General features: G+C 49.7%; 1 protein-coding gene across 1 annotated transcript in view; it reads right to left on the bottom strand.

Moving 5' to 3' along the window:
- LOC137560919 (protein mono-ADP-ribosyltransferase TIPARP-like) overlaps window positions 1-11229 on the bottom strand; it is a 50992-nt gene extending 39763 nt beyond the window's left edge. The window contains exon 1 of the mRNA XM_068272091.1: window positions 11149-11229. Coding sequence (XP_068128192.1) covers window positions 11149-11151 — 3 coding nt within the window. The 5' untranslated portion in view covers window positions 11152-11229. The remainder of the gene's footprint in view (window positions 1-11148) is intronic.
- Window positions 11230-17082: the final 5853 nt, after the last annotated feature.

The following is a 17082-nucleotide window of genomic DNA, read 5'->3' as shown; positions in this document are numbered from 1 at the left end:
GGGGCGGGGGAGAGGCGGCGATGCGCGTCTGATAGACGCGCTGGGAGGCAGGGCTGCAGCCGTTAGCCCTGCCTCCAGGAAGAGAGACAGCCAGCGACCATTTTCCGACCATCTTTTGCGGGGGGTGGGTTGGGGGTGAAGGGACCCTCGTTAAGCCGCGGGATACCGGCGTTTTAGCAGGGGCACACGTGCCCCTGCTATATATAAGACCTGAAGCGAGATTTAGTCTCGCTTCAGTGTCTCTTTAAGCCTGGAGGCTCCATAGTGTCAAGTTTCTTGATCAAAACTGCCTCTCTGTATAGCAACCTTTTATCCCTATCACCTCCTCAGCTATAGGCTTGCTATGAACCAGCGGTTCTGGATGCTTGCCTGGCTTAACAAGGGCGGAAAGGGATAATTTGCATATTTAGTAGGTGTGCATTGTGGGTAACCACAAATGTTCATTTATAACTGAATTATTGCAAATTTCCTTCTGTTTTAAGAAGGCAATTACACCAAGCTTTGCTTTTTTAGTAGGAGGGCTTTTTGGTTCCTTTCATCCCCCTATACATTCCTAGTAGTTTGGGTCACCCTGAGCTGCTTGGTTACTCTGTTGTACTCGACCAAGCCCTATCTCATACAGCCTTATCAATCCCTGCCATGTACTGATGAGGACCAAATGTCCGAAACAGGCTGTCTACATGTGGGTTTGATATGGCTGTGTAAAACTTAAAGCTATAGGCTTGCTATAAACCAGCGGTTCTGGATGCTTGCCTGGCTTAACAAGGGTGGAAAGGGGTAATTTGCATATTTAGTAGCAGTGCATTGTGGGCAACCACAAATGTTCATTTATAACTGAATTATTGCAAATTTCCTTCTGTTTTAAGAAGGCAATTACACCAAGCTCCTCAAGGGCGCAACATGTTCAATAATCGTATATCTCAACTGGCTAACTTGGTGATTAACCTGTTTAAAATGAAAAGCTACGGCTTGGTCAGTCAAAGATTCTCTAATCGCATGTTTGTGCGATGATAACCGTTTATTTTTTGCGTTGTCTGCCCAATATATAAAAGGCACTTTAATGCATAAACTACATAAGAGTCGCATGTGAAACAGTCGCGTATCTTAAACTTAACACCAGAATGTGGGTGTACAATTGACCCTTAAAGCGGAATATAACCCTGCATTTCAACTTTGCTCTAAAACATTATTTACAGCATATTATATGCAAAAAGCATTTTTTTTTTACTAGACCAGCATTGGAAGGGTTAAACACAGAGGTTTTAAGTTCCGTGCAGACATTCAGATGGTTACATTCTATTTAGTTAGTGTGTAACTGTTTATCAATAGATACATCTCTTTGGCTGTCCTCCAAGCTCCTTCTCAGTGAGAGAGATGAGTCATAATAAACACATATTTGTAAACAAAAAGTATCTAACTCAAGTTCGGATTCGGTTGCAGAAATCTCTAGGGACTTTAAAGCCCTGTGTAACCCTTCCAATGCTGTTCTAGTAAAAAAAAAATGCTGGTTGCATATAATATACTGTAAATAATGTTTTAGAGCAAAGTTGAAATGCAGGGTTATATTCCGCTTTAAAGAGACTCTGAAGCGGCTTTAAAAACAGCATTTTACCTTATATTCTACATGGGCATGTTTGCCCCTGCTAAAACGCCGCTATCCCGCGGCAGAACGAGGAGTCTTTACCCCCAAATCCCCCCCCCCCCCCTCTGCAAAATCCACAACCAACTTGGTCGTAGATATTGCTGCTCCTGGAGGCAGAGCTTTCGGCTGTAGCCCTGCCTCCATGCGCGTCTATCAGCGGTGGATCTCCGCCTCTCCCCCGCCCCTCTCAGTGAAGGAAGACTGAGAGGGACTGAGAGGGGCGGGGAGAAGCGGAGATACGCGCTGATAGACGCGCTGAGAGGCAGGGCTACAACCATTAGCTCTGCCTCAACAGGAAGCACTCCCCGGGCACCACGGAGGGGATTTGGGGGGTAAAGACCCCTCGTTCTGCCACGGGATAGCGGCGTTTTAGCAGGGGCAGACAAGCCCCTGTTGAATATAAGGTAAAAAGCTGTTTTTAATCTCGCTTCAGATTCTCTTTAACCATTTCAGCCCGCAGGGATTTTTCACCTTATGCATCAGAGCAATTTTCACCTCCCATTCATTCGTTAATAACTTTATCACTACTTATCACAATTTATTGATCTATATCTTGTTTTTTCCACCACTAATTGGGCTTTCTGTGGGTGGTACATTTTGCTAAGAGCCACTTTACTGTAAATGCATTTTAATAGGATTAATAAGAAAAAATTGAAAAAAATTCATTATTTCTCAGTTTTCGGCCATTATAGCTGTAAAATAATCCATGTTACCATAATTAAAACCTATGTATTTTATATGCCCGTATGTCTCGGTTATTATACCATTTAAATGTTGTCCCTATCACAATGTATGGCGCCAATATTTTATTTGGAAATAAAGGTGCATCGTTTCCGTTTTGCGCCCATCACTATTTATAAGCTTATAAATTTAAAAAAATGTTTGTAGTATACCCCCTTCAAATGCATATTTAAAAAGTTCAGACCCTTAGGTAACTATTTGTCTTTTTTTTATTTATTTTTTATTGTAATTTTTTTTTTCTACTAAAAATTTTATTTGGGGAACATAATGGTGTGGGACATAAACAGTTATTTTTTTAATGTTGCTATATGTGTAAAATGTGAAAAATTTGTGATGTAGTTTTACTATTTGGCCACAAGATGGCCACCTTCATTTTTGTTTTCCTTCCTTGTACTTCTCGTTCTCGCTAAGCGGAAGTACAAGGGGGATGCAGAAATTTGTCCAGGCAGAAGAGCCGAAGCCTCACGGGTGAGCGCTTCGGTTTTTCTGCGGGGGAAAGGGATCAGTGATCGGGAACCATGTTCCCTTTCACTGATCCCAGGGCTACTGGGGGACACGGGGCGCGCCCGCGATCACGCGCAAGAGCGGGAGAGCGCAGCTGAGCAGCCACCCAGACGTGAGCTTCACGTCCGGGCGGCAGAAATGGTTAATAACTGAACTACAATGAACACAGTTCGTACAGGGAAATGTTCCCATGCGATTAGATTTTGACAGACCCCCTCTATTACACCTCATATCAGCGCGGACCAGTTGGTCTCTCAAGTTTGTCGCTCTTTTATAAGAAATAATAGGAGGGTTGCGAAATTGCAGAATTTCAGGAAAACTGTCTGTAAGAAGATGCCAATGATGCTTGATAATCCTGGCTATATTTTCACTTTCAGTACTGTATTTAGTCACAAAAGGTAACCTCTGACTGTCCTCTGTATGTCTAACCCGGTTCTCTCCACCTTCTAGCACTCTGCTACGTGCAGCCTGCACAACATCTTCAGTGTAAGGCCCCGTTCACACTTGCGGTTTTGTCAAAACCGCACCGGATGTCCGGACCGCACCGTATCCGGACCGGACCTGATCCGTACGGTTCCTATCCGGATCCGGTCCGTTTGCATCCGGTTTCCGTGCGGTGTGAACACGGTTGCGGTCCGGATCCGGTTTCTTAAGGAGATAACAACCTGTAAATACCTGGGGTCTGGGAGGTCAGCAGAAGGGTCTGGGGTCATTGTTGGAGACAGGTGGACGTGTGGAGACCATCCGTGGATACAGAGACTGCAGTTGGGACCATGGATCCAGGCATTTTTCGTATACCTGGGAATTCTCTGTTGTTCGCCTCCTCGTTATCAAACTTATATCAGACATGTTGCTGCCTAGAGCTCCAGCATGAAATCGCTGCTGCCCCACTCTGTGAACTCCATGTGGTCCCCATCCAAAATGCATAGGAAGTTGGGTAGAACGTCCGGTTTTTGTAGCCAGTGTGTTGTGCGCTCTCCGGTTCTCATTACTTTGTATTGGCCGGATGGTGCAGTCCGGCTCCGCCCCGGATACGGCTGCCGGAGGAGCCGGACCAAAAAATAGCGCATGTTGGAACGGACGCCGGAGTCCGGATCCGGCTCCGGTCCGGCAGAACGGACGCATGTGAACGGACGCATAGGCTTTCATTGCTATTGCCGTGCGTCCGTTCCGTCCGTTCTGCAAGCGGTCCGGCTCCGGCACGGCGATTCCGGACGGCCACCGCTAATGTGAACCGGGCCTAACCTCTATGTACAAATTTAGTCTGCATCTCATCAAATCTCTGTGTCCTGACCCCATCCTCCCCAACCATCCTATGCACTCTCTGAAATTGACCGACTGGGACAGACCTCCTAGTGGCCCACGGATGGAAACTCCCATAATGCAAAAGGGAGTTTACATCCGTGGGCTTAGTATAGAGGTCTGTAACCAGTCTCCCATCCCGGACACTAACCAAAGTGTCCAGAAAATTGACCTGCTCCATAGAAGTATGCAATGTAAATCTGATATCTCTACACTTATGCTTCATACACACTTGAGATAAAAGTCTTTGGAAAATGCAAGATCACAGACCAATTTTAACCCCTTCCATGTAGTATGAGAGCCATACTCTACACAGTCTATTCTATGTAACTGCACTCCCCATCAGATAAAATCTTTGCAAGATGCTGCACACACAGATGCTGTACAGACACAAAAGATCATTATCTGCAAAAGATCTGTTCCTGCAAAAAATCCATTCCTGCAAAATGCATTCATAGTCTATGATATCTGCAGATCCTCATACACACTTGGTTTAACAGACATTCATCTGCATATCTGGCAATCATCTGCAGATCTGAAGATCCATCCTGGTTGATCTGATCTGCAGATGATTGTCTGTTAAACCAAGTGTGTATGAGGATCTGCAGATCTCATAGACTATGAATGCATTTTGCAGGAATGGATCTTTTGCAGGAACAGATCTTTTGCAGATAATGATCTTTTGAGTGTGTACAGGCATCTTTGTGTGCAGCACCTTGCAAAGATTTCTATCTGATGGGGAGTTCAGCTCCATAGAATAGACTGTGTAGGTATGGCTCTCATACTGCATGGAAGGGGGTAAAATTGGTCTGTGATCTTGCATTTTCCAAAGACTTTTATCTCAAGTGTGTATGAAGCATTAGACATCAATTCCTCAGTGAACTCAACAAGGGTTGAATGTGGCCCCGCCCACACGCAAAATATATCATCGATATAACAAAACCATTGCAACGAATGTTGCCTAAAAAGGGAACTAGAATAAACAAACCTCTCATAAACAGCCATATAAATATTTGCGTAGGACGGGGTCACATTCGACCCCATAGCTGTACCCCTAATATGCATATAAAATTGGTCTGAGCGACCTCCGCTCGGAAGAATGTTAGGATGACAAAACCGCCATCTAATTAACATGTACAGCGCTGCGATCTACAGCAGCGCTGTACAGGGGACTCAGAAGCAATCCGCTGAAGCCTATCACAGCCCATCGCTGTGATAGGCAAACGGGGGGGGGGGGGGGGGGGAGGGAGGGTAATTTAAATAATAATAATAAAAAAAAAAAAAAATACTATAAATATTGATTAAAAAAAACCAAACAAACCTGGGGGCGATCAGACCCCACCCCGACAGAGAGCTCTGCTGTTGGTGGGGAGAAAAGGGGGGGGGGGGGGAGAAATGACTTGTGTGCTGTGTCGTGCGGCCCTGCAGCTTGGCCTTAAAGCTGCAGTGCCCATTTTTGTGAAAAATAGCCTGGTCTTTAGGGGGGGTGGTCCTGAAGTGGTTAAACAATTATTGCGCACTTTCTGTAAATCCACTAAACTTCATTTCACTTCTCAAATATCACTGTTTGTGTCTCCTATATGATATATTTAGCTGACATTTTTTATCGAAACAACCAACGATACAGGAAAATCATGATGATTAACAAGGTTGCCCAGACTTTTGCATCTCACTGTATACCCTGGGAAAATAGTGCTGGGGGTTCATCGCTCATCCTGATATCACTCGCTGATACCGCCATGCACCTGGTCGGTCTCACATCATGCAGCATGAATGACAACTGGCTGAAACTGAATGCAGACAAAACTGAAGTCCTTCTGATCGGAGGGCAGCGCAGGACAACAAAACAACTTAACTTGCAGTCTTCACCACTGGGAATAGGAGGCACGGATCTACGCAGCTCCGATCATGTGCGTAGCCTGGGAGTTCTAATTGATTGGGATTTAGGGCTCGTTTCCACTATCGCGAATCCGCATGCGTCTAACGCATGCGGATTCGCACATGGTATACAAGTGGATGGGCCTGTTTCCACTGTTGCGTTGGTGATGTGGGTTTTTTTGAGCAGTGAAAAAACGCACAAAAGAGCCAACAAATTCGCCTGAGAGTGGAATGCATGCGAATCGCATGCTATGTATTTAATAGGGAAATCGCATGAGTTTTCCCCATGCGTTTTTTGCCGCGAATTCGCATAGGTACCGATGTAAATTCACACAGGCAGTGACATGGTTAAAATCGCATATACCCTCAACTATGCGAATTCGCGGCAAAAAACGCATGGGGAATCGCATCCGATTTCATCAGCGGTGGAATCCAGGCGATTCCGCACCGCAACAGTGGAAACGAGCCCTCAAACTTCAGAACTCACATCTCTGCTGTGGTGAAATCATCCTATTTTCACCTTAAGAACATCGCAAAATCAAGCACCTCGTCCCCCCAGAAGATCTACAAACTTTAGTCCATGCCTTCATTACCTCCCGACTGAACTACTGCAATGCCCTCTACACTGGCCTTCCAAAAAAGGTCTTAAACCGCCTACAGCTGATACAGAATACTGCTGCCAGACTGCTAACCAACCAACCCCGTCACTGCCACATAACACCAGTCCTGCACTCCCAACACTGGCTACCTATAGAATGGAGGGTCCTATTCAAGATCGGCCTACTGACATTTAAATCCCTGAATAATCTGGGCCCTGGATACATGAAAGATATGTTGCAGCTGCGTAGCAATCCCCGCATTCTCAGATCCACAGGTTCTAATAATCCAGTCATAGTCCACTCGGAAACTTTTGGTCCCAGAGCCTTCTGTCATGCTGCCCCTACGTTTTGGAACTCCTTACCTCAACAGATCAGGACAGCTCCATCCCTGGACGTGTTTAAATCCAGACTGAAAACCCACCTGCTTAGTTTGGCATTTGCAGAAATATAACTTTTGTTGTGTGAATACTTCATCCTACTACTGAATCTGAGAGCGCCTAAGCGCTTTGAGTCCTACGGGAGAAAAGCGCTATAGAAATGTTATTGTATTATGTCCGACCGACTTATGTGACTAATGTCAGCACGAAATTGGTGGTATTGTTGAGCGGGCATGTTCTTGGAGACACTGATTTTCATTCTATTCGATTTTAAGAATCAAATCGGATGGTCGATCGGCTGCCAAGTCGAATGATGCATGGCCATCTTAATGCACATTATAAATCGCTAGCGCAATCGCTTTTGTGAGCGCTTTTTAAAGCGCTTTTCCCTGTGCTTTTAAAGCGATTTACACTTTTCTAAGCGCTTTTGTCTGGCGATTTAAGTTTTTCTTCCTGAAGACAATCAGGAAGTGAACTCTGTGACCTGGAACTGAATAAATATAATGTATTCTTAAAAGCGCTGGGGAAATCGCTTTTCAAAGCACTTTTTCAAGAGTTTTGCAATTTCAGTATACTTTGTATTGAAGCGCAAACGTTCAGAAAATGGTGCAGGACCCGTGTTTGCGATTGTAAGGAAAGCTCATTGCTCATGTCAGAACACTCACATAGAGCAACATTGCTCAAGCGTTTTAAAATCGCCAGCGCTAAATAAAAAATTTTTTTTTTTAAAAACGAACAAAAATGCTCACAGTGTTAACAAGCCCTGAAGGACAGGTCCAAGGTAAAAAAGAAAAAAAAATATCACCTGGGGCTTCCTCCAGGTCCTAAGAGCCTATCTGTCCCTCGCCGCAGCTCCGCTCCCAGCTGGTCCCCTCCATTGCAGATGCCAACCTCACCAGGTCGGTGGCTTTTGCGCCAGCGCGATCCCGCTCACGTGGCCTGGAGTGTTCTGCACAGAATGCTCCAAGCTACATGAGCACGATCGCATGTGCAATCACGCAGGCGCAGAGGATGGAACCGCAGTGGCCGGCACCTGCAATGTAGGAAGCCCCAGGTAAGTAGATCTACAGCCCGGATGTGTCATTTATGCTGGGAATACACGTTGAGATTTTTCAGCAGATTCACTTTTTGATTTTCCTATAGTGTTTTATTCACTTCTATGAGAAACGATTCAGTAAAACTATCAAAAATCAGATCAGACCTGTCAGAAATTATCGGACCATCTACCTGCCAAAAATATCTCATGGTGTATTCCCAGCATTAACCCTCCTGGCGGTCTATTAAAAACCGCCAGGGGGCAGCGCAGCCGTTTTTTTGATTTGTTTTTTTTTTTTAAATCATGTAGCAAGCCTAGGGCTCGCTACATGATAGCCGCTGCCCAGCGGCATCCCCCCAGCCCCGCCGATCGCCTCCGGCGATAGGCGATCAGGAAATCCCGTTCAAAGAACGGGATTTCCTGGAGGGCTTCCCCCGTCGCCATGGCGACGGGGCGGGATGACGTCACCGACGTCATGGACGTCGTGACGTCTAAGGAAGTCCCGATCCACCCCTTGCCGCTGCCTGGCGCTGACAGGCCAGGCAGCGCAGGGGTCTAGGGGGGGGGGGGGCTGTCTTGCGACGCGGATAGCGGCGATCGAGCGCGGGGCGGCGGCGATCGAAGTGCTGACGCAGCTAGCAAAGTGCTAGCTGCGTACAGCAAAAAAAAAAATAATTATTCAAATCGGCCCAGTAGGGCCTGAGAAAACCTCCTGCGCGGCTTACCGCGAACTATGTTCGGGGTTACCGCCAGGAAGGTTAATGCTAGGTACACACGTTAAGATTTTCTGGCAGATTTACTGGCAGATCGATTATTTCCAGCATGTCTGATCTGATTTCCAAGTGAACGGAAAATCTCATTGTGTGTATTAGGCATAAGACTTAGGGCTTTTTCCCACTATGAGCATTTGTGATTTTTAAAGGCGTACTGTAGGGGGGGGGGGGGGGGGGTCGGGGGAAAAAAAGAGTTGACTTTACCTGGGGCTTCTAATGGTCCCCCGCAGACGTCCTGTGCCCGCGCAGCCACTCACCGATGTGCCGGTCCCCTTCTGCAATTTCCGAATTTAAAGTCGGAAAACCACTGCGCCTGCGTCCTCACTCCCGCTGATGTCACCAGGAGCAAACTGCGCAGGTGCAGACTAGGGCTGCACGGTTTTGCGGTTTTAAACCTAAACCGCGGTTCGTGTGAAGACGACGCAGCGGTAGGCGGACCATGCGGCCAAGCGTACAGACAGCGGGCACTCTGAAAACGGCAGATACTGACGATCACCAGATCGTATTCACATGAACTGCCCCCCGCTGCCCGGGACTTAGGCAATCGTCCGCCGCACATTGTTTATTTTTAAGCCCCAGCCCAGGGTCATCATAGAGGACTTAGTTCACAGCAGGCTGAATGTGCATTGCCTGAAATACAACGCACAGCTAAATGGTCTGACACAGAGCCCGCCACAGCTAGGCTCCACCCCCCTTCGCCGCCATCATACGCTCCAGATCATGTTCAGCCCCCTGCCATCAACCTGACAGACCCTGACCTCGCCCTCATACACGGGACATGCATGCTAAAGCTTGTTTTAAAAAAATCGTGAAAAAATCGAAATTGCAATTTCTGAGAGAAAAATCGCAATTTCAATTTTTCCCTAAAATCGTGCAGCCCTAGTGCAGACTGTACTGGGCCTACACAATACACTCCTGGTGACACCAGCGGGAGCAAGGACGCAATGGTTTTCCAACTTCATAGACAGAAACTCCAGAAGTGAACCAGGGGCGGGGCCTGGAGCATCGGTGAGTGGCTGCGCGGGCACAGGAGGTCTGTGGGGGACCGTTAGAAGCCCCGGGTAAGTTCAACTCTTTTTTCCCCCCTACCCCACTACAGTAGTCCTTTAAAGAGACACTGTAACGAAAAAACATCCCCTGGGGGGTACTCACCTTGGGAGGGGGAAGCCTCAGGATCCTGATGAGGCTTCTCCCGTCCACCTCTGTCAAACGGGGGTCTCGCTTGCAGCCCTTCCAAGCCGGCGCGACAAATCCGACAGCCTGTTCAATATTTACCGTTCCAGGCTCCAGTGGGGGCGCTGTTTCGGCTCTTCTGACGGAGATAAGCGGAAATAGCCGATCTCCGTCGGGTCCGCTCTACTGCGCAGGCGACTTGCGCCTGAGCGGCTTGACGGAGATCGGCTATTTCCGCCTATGTCCGTGGGAAGAGCGGATACTGCGCCTGAGCCACGGAGGTAAATATTTACATTGCCGCCGCTCCGGGAGGATTTTCGCCGCCACCGTGAGACCGAGGAGGATGGGGGAAGCTTCAATAGGATCCGGAGACTTCCCCCACCCAAGGTGAGTACCCCCCAGGGGACATTTTTTCGTTACAGATTTTCTTTAAGTGCTGGCGATTTCAGATATCGCCCTAAAAGCGATTGTGCAATGATTCCCTTTGAGAGTGTTCACATGTAAGTGGTTCGATTGCGATCTGCTTATAGAAGCGCTGCCTGTACTATTTTCGGGGCGATTTGGCTGTAATAGAAGGTATAGGGAAATCGCACTCTGTATAGCGATTTCCCAAGAGCTTGCTTCTATGAATATTTGCATTGTATTTACTCATTTCTGGGTGAAAGAGTTCACTTCCTGAAAGAATTGCTCTGCAAAAGCACTTAGAAAGGCGATAATAAAAAAAATCGCTATAAATTGCTCAGCGGTTGAAATAACGCTGGCGATTTATAATGTGAACATAGCCTTATTTTGCTAGTTGGGTAAACAAAAGGTTTTACAGATCAGGCGATAAACAGATAAGGGCCCTGATTCAGGAATGAACAATGCTGTTATCGCCAGGATACACCCCAAGCACTGTATGTACCTCTATGGAGGATGGGGAGTGGCTGATGTGAGGGGTGCTGGTGAAAGACGAGCTCTATGGAGGTCTGGAATGTACAGATTCTTCCATAGTGTGACTCTGCAGCAGGCCACGTGCTGGCCATAGATGCTGCTAGATGACTGTTACTCTGATTATAGATACACACTTATTATTACATAAAGCAGTAATATCATACAATGCTGAGCACAGATCACAGCTTACCATGTTGATGCTGTGTACAGAGACACAGATGCAGGAGAAGATGGAGTCTGGAGACTGAAGTTTCACTTTCTGTTCAAAAGTTTCCAGACTTCTCTCTACAGTAGGAGGGAAAATCTCGGGTGGTAACAGCCATAACAGCTGCCATTGGGCACAAGAGCCAGGGGGGCTGGGACAGAATTAAAGGGAACCTAAACTGAGAAGGATGTGGATTTTTCCTTTTAAAATAATACCATTTGCCCGACTCTCCTGCTGTTTCTGTGTCTCTTATGCTACGTACACACATGCGACAACAATCGTTCGTTGAGAACGAGGAACGAACTTTTAATTGATGAAAGAACGACCTAAGTAAAGTTAGTTTGGTACTTATCCGTTAGCCGAGCGCATCCTCTAGGTGGCGACAAAACTCCACCAGAGTTATATCTTTCCCTACTATCCATGTCGGCCTGGAGGGGGAATAGTAATTAGCGCCACCTGCCGGATGCGCCCAGCTAACGGATAAGTACAGTTAGTTTTTAAATGTGTGTAACGATCTGATCGTTAGAACGAACGTTACATCAAGAAGGCAACTATTGCGCTTGCGCATAAAAATGAGAAGTTTCACGGAGAAATAGCGAAATGCGCATGTCAAGCCTAGTACGAACGACCGTTTCCAACGATGTACTACTTTTGCAAACGATCGTCGTTGGTAAAAATCCGCCAAGCTAGATCGTTCGTTTTTAACGATCTAGCTCGTCCGTCGTTACACTTAATGATCGTTGGTTGCTTTTTTTTAAACAATCGTCGTTTGAAACGATCGGGGAACGATCGTTTCAAACGACTATAGTCGCATGTGTGTATGCACCTTAAGGGCTCTTTCACATCAGAGCTTGCGTTAGAGAACGCTCAAAGCATACGTTTTGTTGTATGCGTTTTAATGCATTTTGATATGCGTTGCACTGCAGTGAGTGTGCGTTTTTAATCTGTTTTCAATGCGTTACAGCACATAGGAAATCGCAGGTAATTTTTTTTTCTTTTTAGTTTTCAACTTTCTACATTGTTCCTCTGTTGCATTCTGGGACTGATTGCCTGCGTTAATGGTTTAAAAATGCGCATAGTGTGCGTTTTACATTGACTAACATTGTAACGCATAAAGCTAGCGTCGGCCGAAAAACTGTGCCTGGGTGCAGTGGAACGCAACACACAAAAAGTCTGTGTTATATGTGAAAGCTAAAATGAAAGTCTATGGACTTTCATTGCACCTTGGGTAACGCAAAGTTTACCCGTTGCATTGAAACGCAGAAAACCTGCCCTAATGTGAAAGAGCCCTTAAGGCTCATACACACATCAGACTATAGTCTTTGGAAACTGAAAGATCACAGACCAATCTTACCACCCTTCATGTAGTATGAGCAGGCCCGGCCCTAGACTTTTTGCCGCCTGAGGCAATCTTCAAAAAAATCGCCGCCCCTCCCCCCCCCCCCCCAAGCCGTGTGTGGGGGGGGGGGCCGCCCGAGCTGGAGGGGATAGTGGGCAGGAAGGAGGTATTGGGCAAAGCGGCGCGGCGGGGGGGTCGGACCCCCCCTCCCTCGCCTGGGTCCCCCGTCCTCCGTTCCCCTCCAGCTTTAAAAGTGACGTCGCTGGCTGCAGCTATATTGTAAGAGGCAACGGGCGGGGATCACTCACCTCTTCCTTGTTCCATCCCGAGTCTGCGCTCCACTGACGTCACCTCCTGCTACGCCGCAGGAAGTGACGTCAGTGGAGCGCACGCTGGAACGAGGAAGAGGTGAGTGATCCCCGCCCGTTGCCTCTTACAATATAGCTGCAGCCAGCGACGTCACTTTTAAAGCTGGAGGGGAGCGGAGGACGGGGGACCCAGGCGAGGGAGGGGGGGTCCGACCCCCCTCCCCGCCGCTAGGCCCAATACCCCCTTCCTGCCTGCTATCCCCTCCAGCTCGGGCGGCCCCCCACACACACGGACGGGCGGGTGTCGCCCCCCCAGAAGTGCCGCCTGAGGCAAAAGTTTCACCCCGCCTCATGGGCGGCCCGGCCCTGAGTATGAGAGCCATACTCTACACAGTCTTTTCTATGGAGCTGAACTCCACATCAAAAAAAAATCTTTGCAAGATGCTGCACACACAGATGCTGTACAGACACAAAAGATCAGTATCTGCAAAAGATCTGTTCCTGCCAAAAATCCGTTACTGCAAAATGCAATGATAGTCTATGCAGTGGCGTACCTAGGGCATTTGACACCCGGTGCTAGGTATTGAAAGACACCCCCCCCCCCCCCCCCACGGTACACCACCTGCGCCGCGGCGAAAAAATGGGCGTGGCTATGACCGGATGGGGCGGAGCTAATTTAAAAGTGCACCCAAGTTTTAGTCAACCTTTCTCCAGAAAATTCACATCATTGCGCAGCTTTTCTCCAGAAAATACACAAAATGTCAGAAGCTTTCAACATAAAATACACGTAATGCGAGAACATTTCACCAGACATTACACGTTATGTGAGCAGATTTCACAAGAAAATACATTCAATCATGTCGGCAGATTTGACCAGAAAAAAATCATTCAATCTTGCGGTAGATTTGACCAGAACATACACAATGTCAGCACCAGATTTCACCACAAAATACACATGGGCAGCAGCGGTGGGTAGGTGGGCAGCAGCGGTGGGTAGATGGGCAGCAGCGGTGGGTAGGTGGGCAGCAGTGGTGGGTAGCCTGCTAGCAGTGGTGGGTAGGTGGGCAGCAGCGGTGGGCAGGTGGGCAGCAGCGGTGGGTAGCCTGCTGGGTAGCCTGGTGGGTAGGTGGGCAGCAGCGGTGGGTAGGTGGGCAGCAGTGGTGGGTAGGTGGGCAGCAGTGGTGGGTAGCCTGGTGGGTAGGTGGGCAGCAGTGGTGGGTAGGTGGGCAGCAGCGGTGGGTAGGTGGGCAGCAGTGGTGGTAGGTGGGCAGCAGTGGTGGGTAGGAGGGGCAGCAGCGGTGGGTAGGTGGGCAGCAGTGGTGGGTAGGTGGGCATTAGTGGTGGGTAGCCTGGTGGGTAGGCGGGCAGCAGTGGTGGGTAGGTGGTGGGCAGCAGCGGTGGGTAGGTGGGCAGCAGTGGTGGGTAGGTGGACAGCAGTGGTGGGTAGGTGGGCAGCAGTGGTGGGTAGGTGGGCAGCAGTGGTGGTAGGTGGGCAGCAGTGGTGGGTAGGAGGGGCAGCAGCGGTGGGTAGGTGGGCAGCAGTGGTGGGTAGGTGGGCATTAGTGGTGGGTAGCCTGGTGGGTAGGCGGGCAGCAGTGGTGGGTAGGTGGTGGGCAGCAGCGGTGGGTAGGTGGGCAGCAGTGGTGGGTAGGTGGGCAGCAGTGGTGGGTAGGTGGTGGGCAGCAGTGGTGGGTAGATGGGCAGCAGCGGTGGGTAGGTGGGCAGCAGCGGTGGGTGGCCGGGCCGGTGCACCTGTAAAAGAAAAAAAAAACACTCACTTACCTGCAGATGAAACCTCTCTTCCGAGTCCCAGGCAGCCTCCGCAGCTCCTCTTGAATGTCCCGCGCCGTCTCCTGCTGCGTCATCAGTGCAGGGCTACGGGAAGATGGCCGCCGAAGCCCACACTGGAGACAAAAATAGACGGCAAGATGGCGTCGGCAGCCATCTTGCCGTCTATTTTTGTCTCCAGTGCGGGCTTCGGCGGCCATCTTCCCGTAGCCCTGCTCGGGTAAACTGAGGGCGGCTATCAGCCACCCTGTCAGTGCCCGTTGCCGGCGCCCGTGGAGGGGAAGCGCCGAAGGAGGGGACCCAGGTGAGGGAGATGTGGGGGGGTATTTCCCCCCTCCCCGCCGACGCTGCCACCCCTCCTTCAGCGCTGCTTCCCCTCCTGTGTCATCAAGGCTTCTGGGGAGGCCTTGATGACACCCCCCCCCTGGAGCTGACACCCGGAGCGGAGCGCTCCTAGCCGCCCCATGGTAGGGACGCCACTAAGTCTATGAGATCTGCAGATCATCATACACACATGATTTAACTGACATTCATCTGCAGATCAAGCAATCATCCGCAGATCTGAAAATCCATCCTGGTGGATCTGATCTGCAGATGAATGTCAGTTAAATCATGTGTGTATGATGATCTGCACTGCAGATCTCATAGACTATCATTGCAATTTGCAGGAATGGATTTTTGGCAGGAACAGATCTTTTGCAGGAACAGATCTTTTGCAGATACTGATCTTTTGTGTCTGTACAGCATCTGTGTGTGCAGCATCTTGCAAAGATTTTTTTCTGATGTGGAGTTCAGCTCCATAGAAAAGACTGTGTAGAGCAGGCACGTGCAGAGGGGTGTGCTCTGGGTGCCCAGGCACCCCCCCCCTTTTTAAAATCAGCAAAAAAGGCCCCTCTGATCGCGCAAAATAAGCCCCACCCCCTACCACGGTAAGCCCCGCCCACCCGTGAGAAGCTCCGCCTGGGGCACTTTTAGGTGAAGAGGCCTGGATAGGAATCCTAGTGTGGCATACTGACCTCACCCTCCACCTAGGACCCATACTGACCTCTACCTCCCCAAGCACCCATAGTGACTTCTCCCTCACCCACAGGGACCTTTCCATCCACCTAGCACCCACAGTGACTTCTCCCTTCCCAGCACCCACAGTGACCTCTCCCTCCACCTAGCACCCACAGTGACCTCTCCCTCCACCTAGCACCCACAGTGACCTCTCCCTCCACCTAGCACCCACAGTGACCTCTCCATCCACCTAGCACCCACAGTGACCTCTCCCTCCACCTAGCACCCACAGTGACCTCTCCCTCCACCTAGCACCCACAGTGACCTCTCCATCCACCTAGCACCCACAGTGACCTCTCCATCCACCTAGCACCCACAGTGACCTCTCCATCCACCTAGCACCCACAGGTACCTCTCCCTCCACCTAGAACCCACAGTGACCTCTCCATCCACCTAGCACCCACAGTGACCTCTCCCTCCACCTAGAACCCACAGGTACCTCTCCCTCCACCTAGAACCCACAGTGACCTCTCCATCCACCTAGCACCCACAGTGAACTCTCCCTCCCCCAGCATCCACAGTGACCTCTCCCTCCCACAGTGACCTCTCCATCCACCTAGCACCCACAGTGACCTCTCCCTGCACCAGCACCCACAGTGACCTCTCCCTCCCACAGTGACCTCTCCCTCCCACAGTGACCTCTCCCTCCCACAGTGACCTCTCCCTCAACCTAGCACCCACAGTGACATCTCCCTCCCACAGTGACCTCTCCCTCCCACAGTGACCTCTCCCTCCACCTAGCACCCACAGTGACATCTCCCTCCCACAGTGACCTCTCCCTTCACCTACCACCCACAATCACCTCTCCTTCCCCAAATCTAGCAGTGATCCTGCCTACCCCAGCACCCACACTGACATATCCTTCCCCCAGCACCCACAATGATCTTTCCCTCCCCCAGAGGCTACCCTCCTGTCCCCTGCAGCATTTACAGGGTCCTCCCATCCCAAAAGCAGCGCCCACACTGATCTCTCCCAACACACAGCATCCACAACTACTCCCTCCTCCAATAACTACAATGACCTCTCCCAGCACCCACAGTGACCTCCCCTTCCTCCAGCACTCATACTGACCTCTTCCTGCCACAGAACCCACAGTGACCTACCCTTCCACCAGCACCCACACTGACCTCTACCCCCCCCCAGCAACCACACTGACCTCTACCTCCCCCAAGACCCACAGTTACCTCCCTTTCCTCCAGCACCCATACTGATCTCTTCCTTCCACAGCACCCACAGTGGCCTACCCTTCCCCTAGCACCCACACTGACCTCTACCTCCCCTAGCAGCAACTATGCCATTCGTAGCAGTACCCACAGTGACCTCCCACTCCCTGCACCCACCGCAATCCCACCAATATTCAGCACCCACATTACACTCAACCAGTAACCCCCATTATAGCTAGAGTTGGGCCGAACCTCCGATTTT

Source organism: Hyperolius riggenbachi, chromosome 3 (assembly GCF_040937935.1).
Source record: "Hyperolius riggenbachi isolate aHypRig1 chromosome 3, aHypRig1.pri, whole genome shotgun sequence".
Classification (NCBI taxonomy): domain Eukaryota; kingdom Metazoa; phylum Chordata; class Amphibia; order Anura; family Hyperoliidae; genus Hyperolius; species Hyperolius riggenbachi.
Note: the sequence above shows the minus strand (reverse complement) of the source record. Positions and strands in the feature narration are given on the sequence as shown.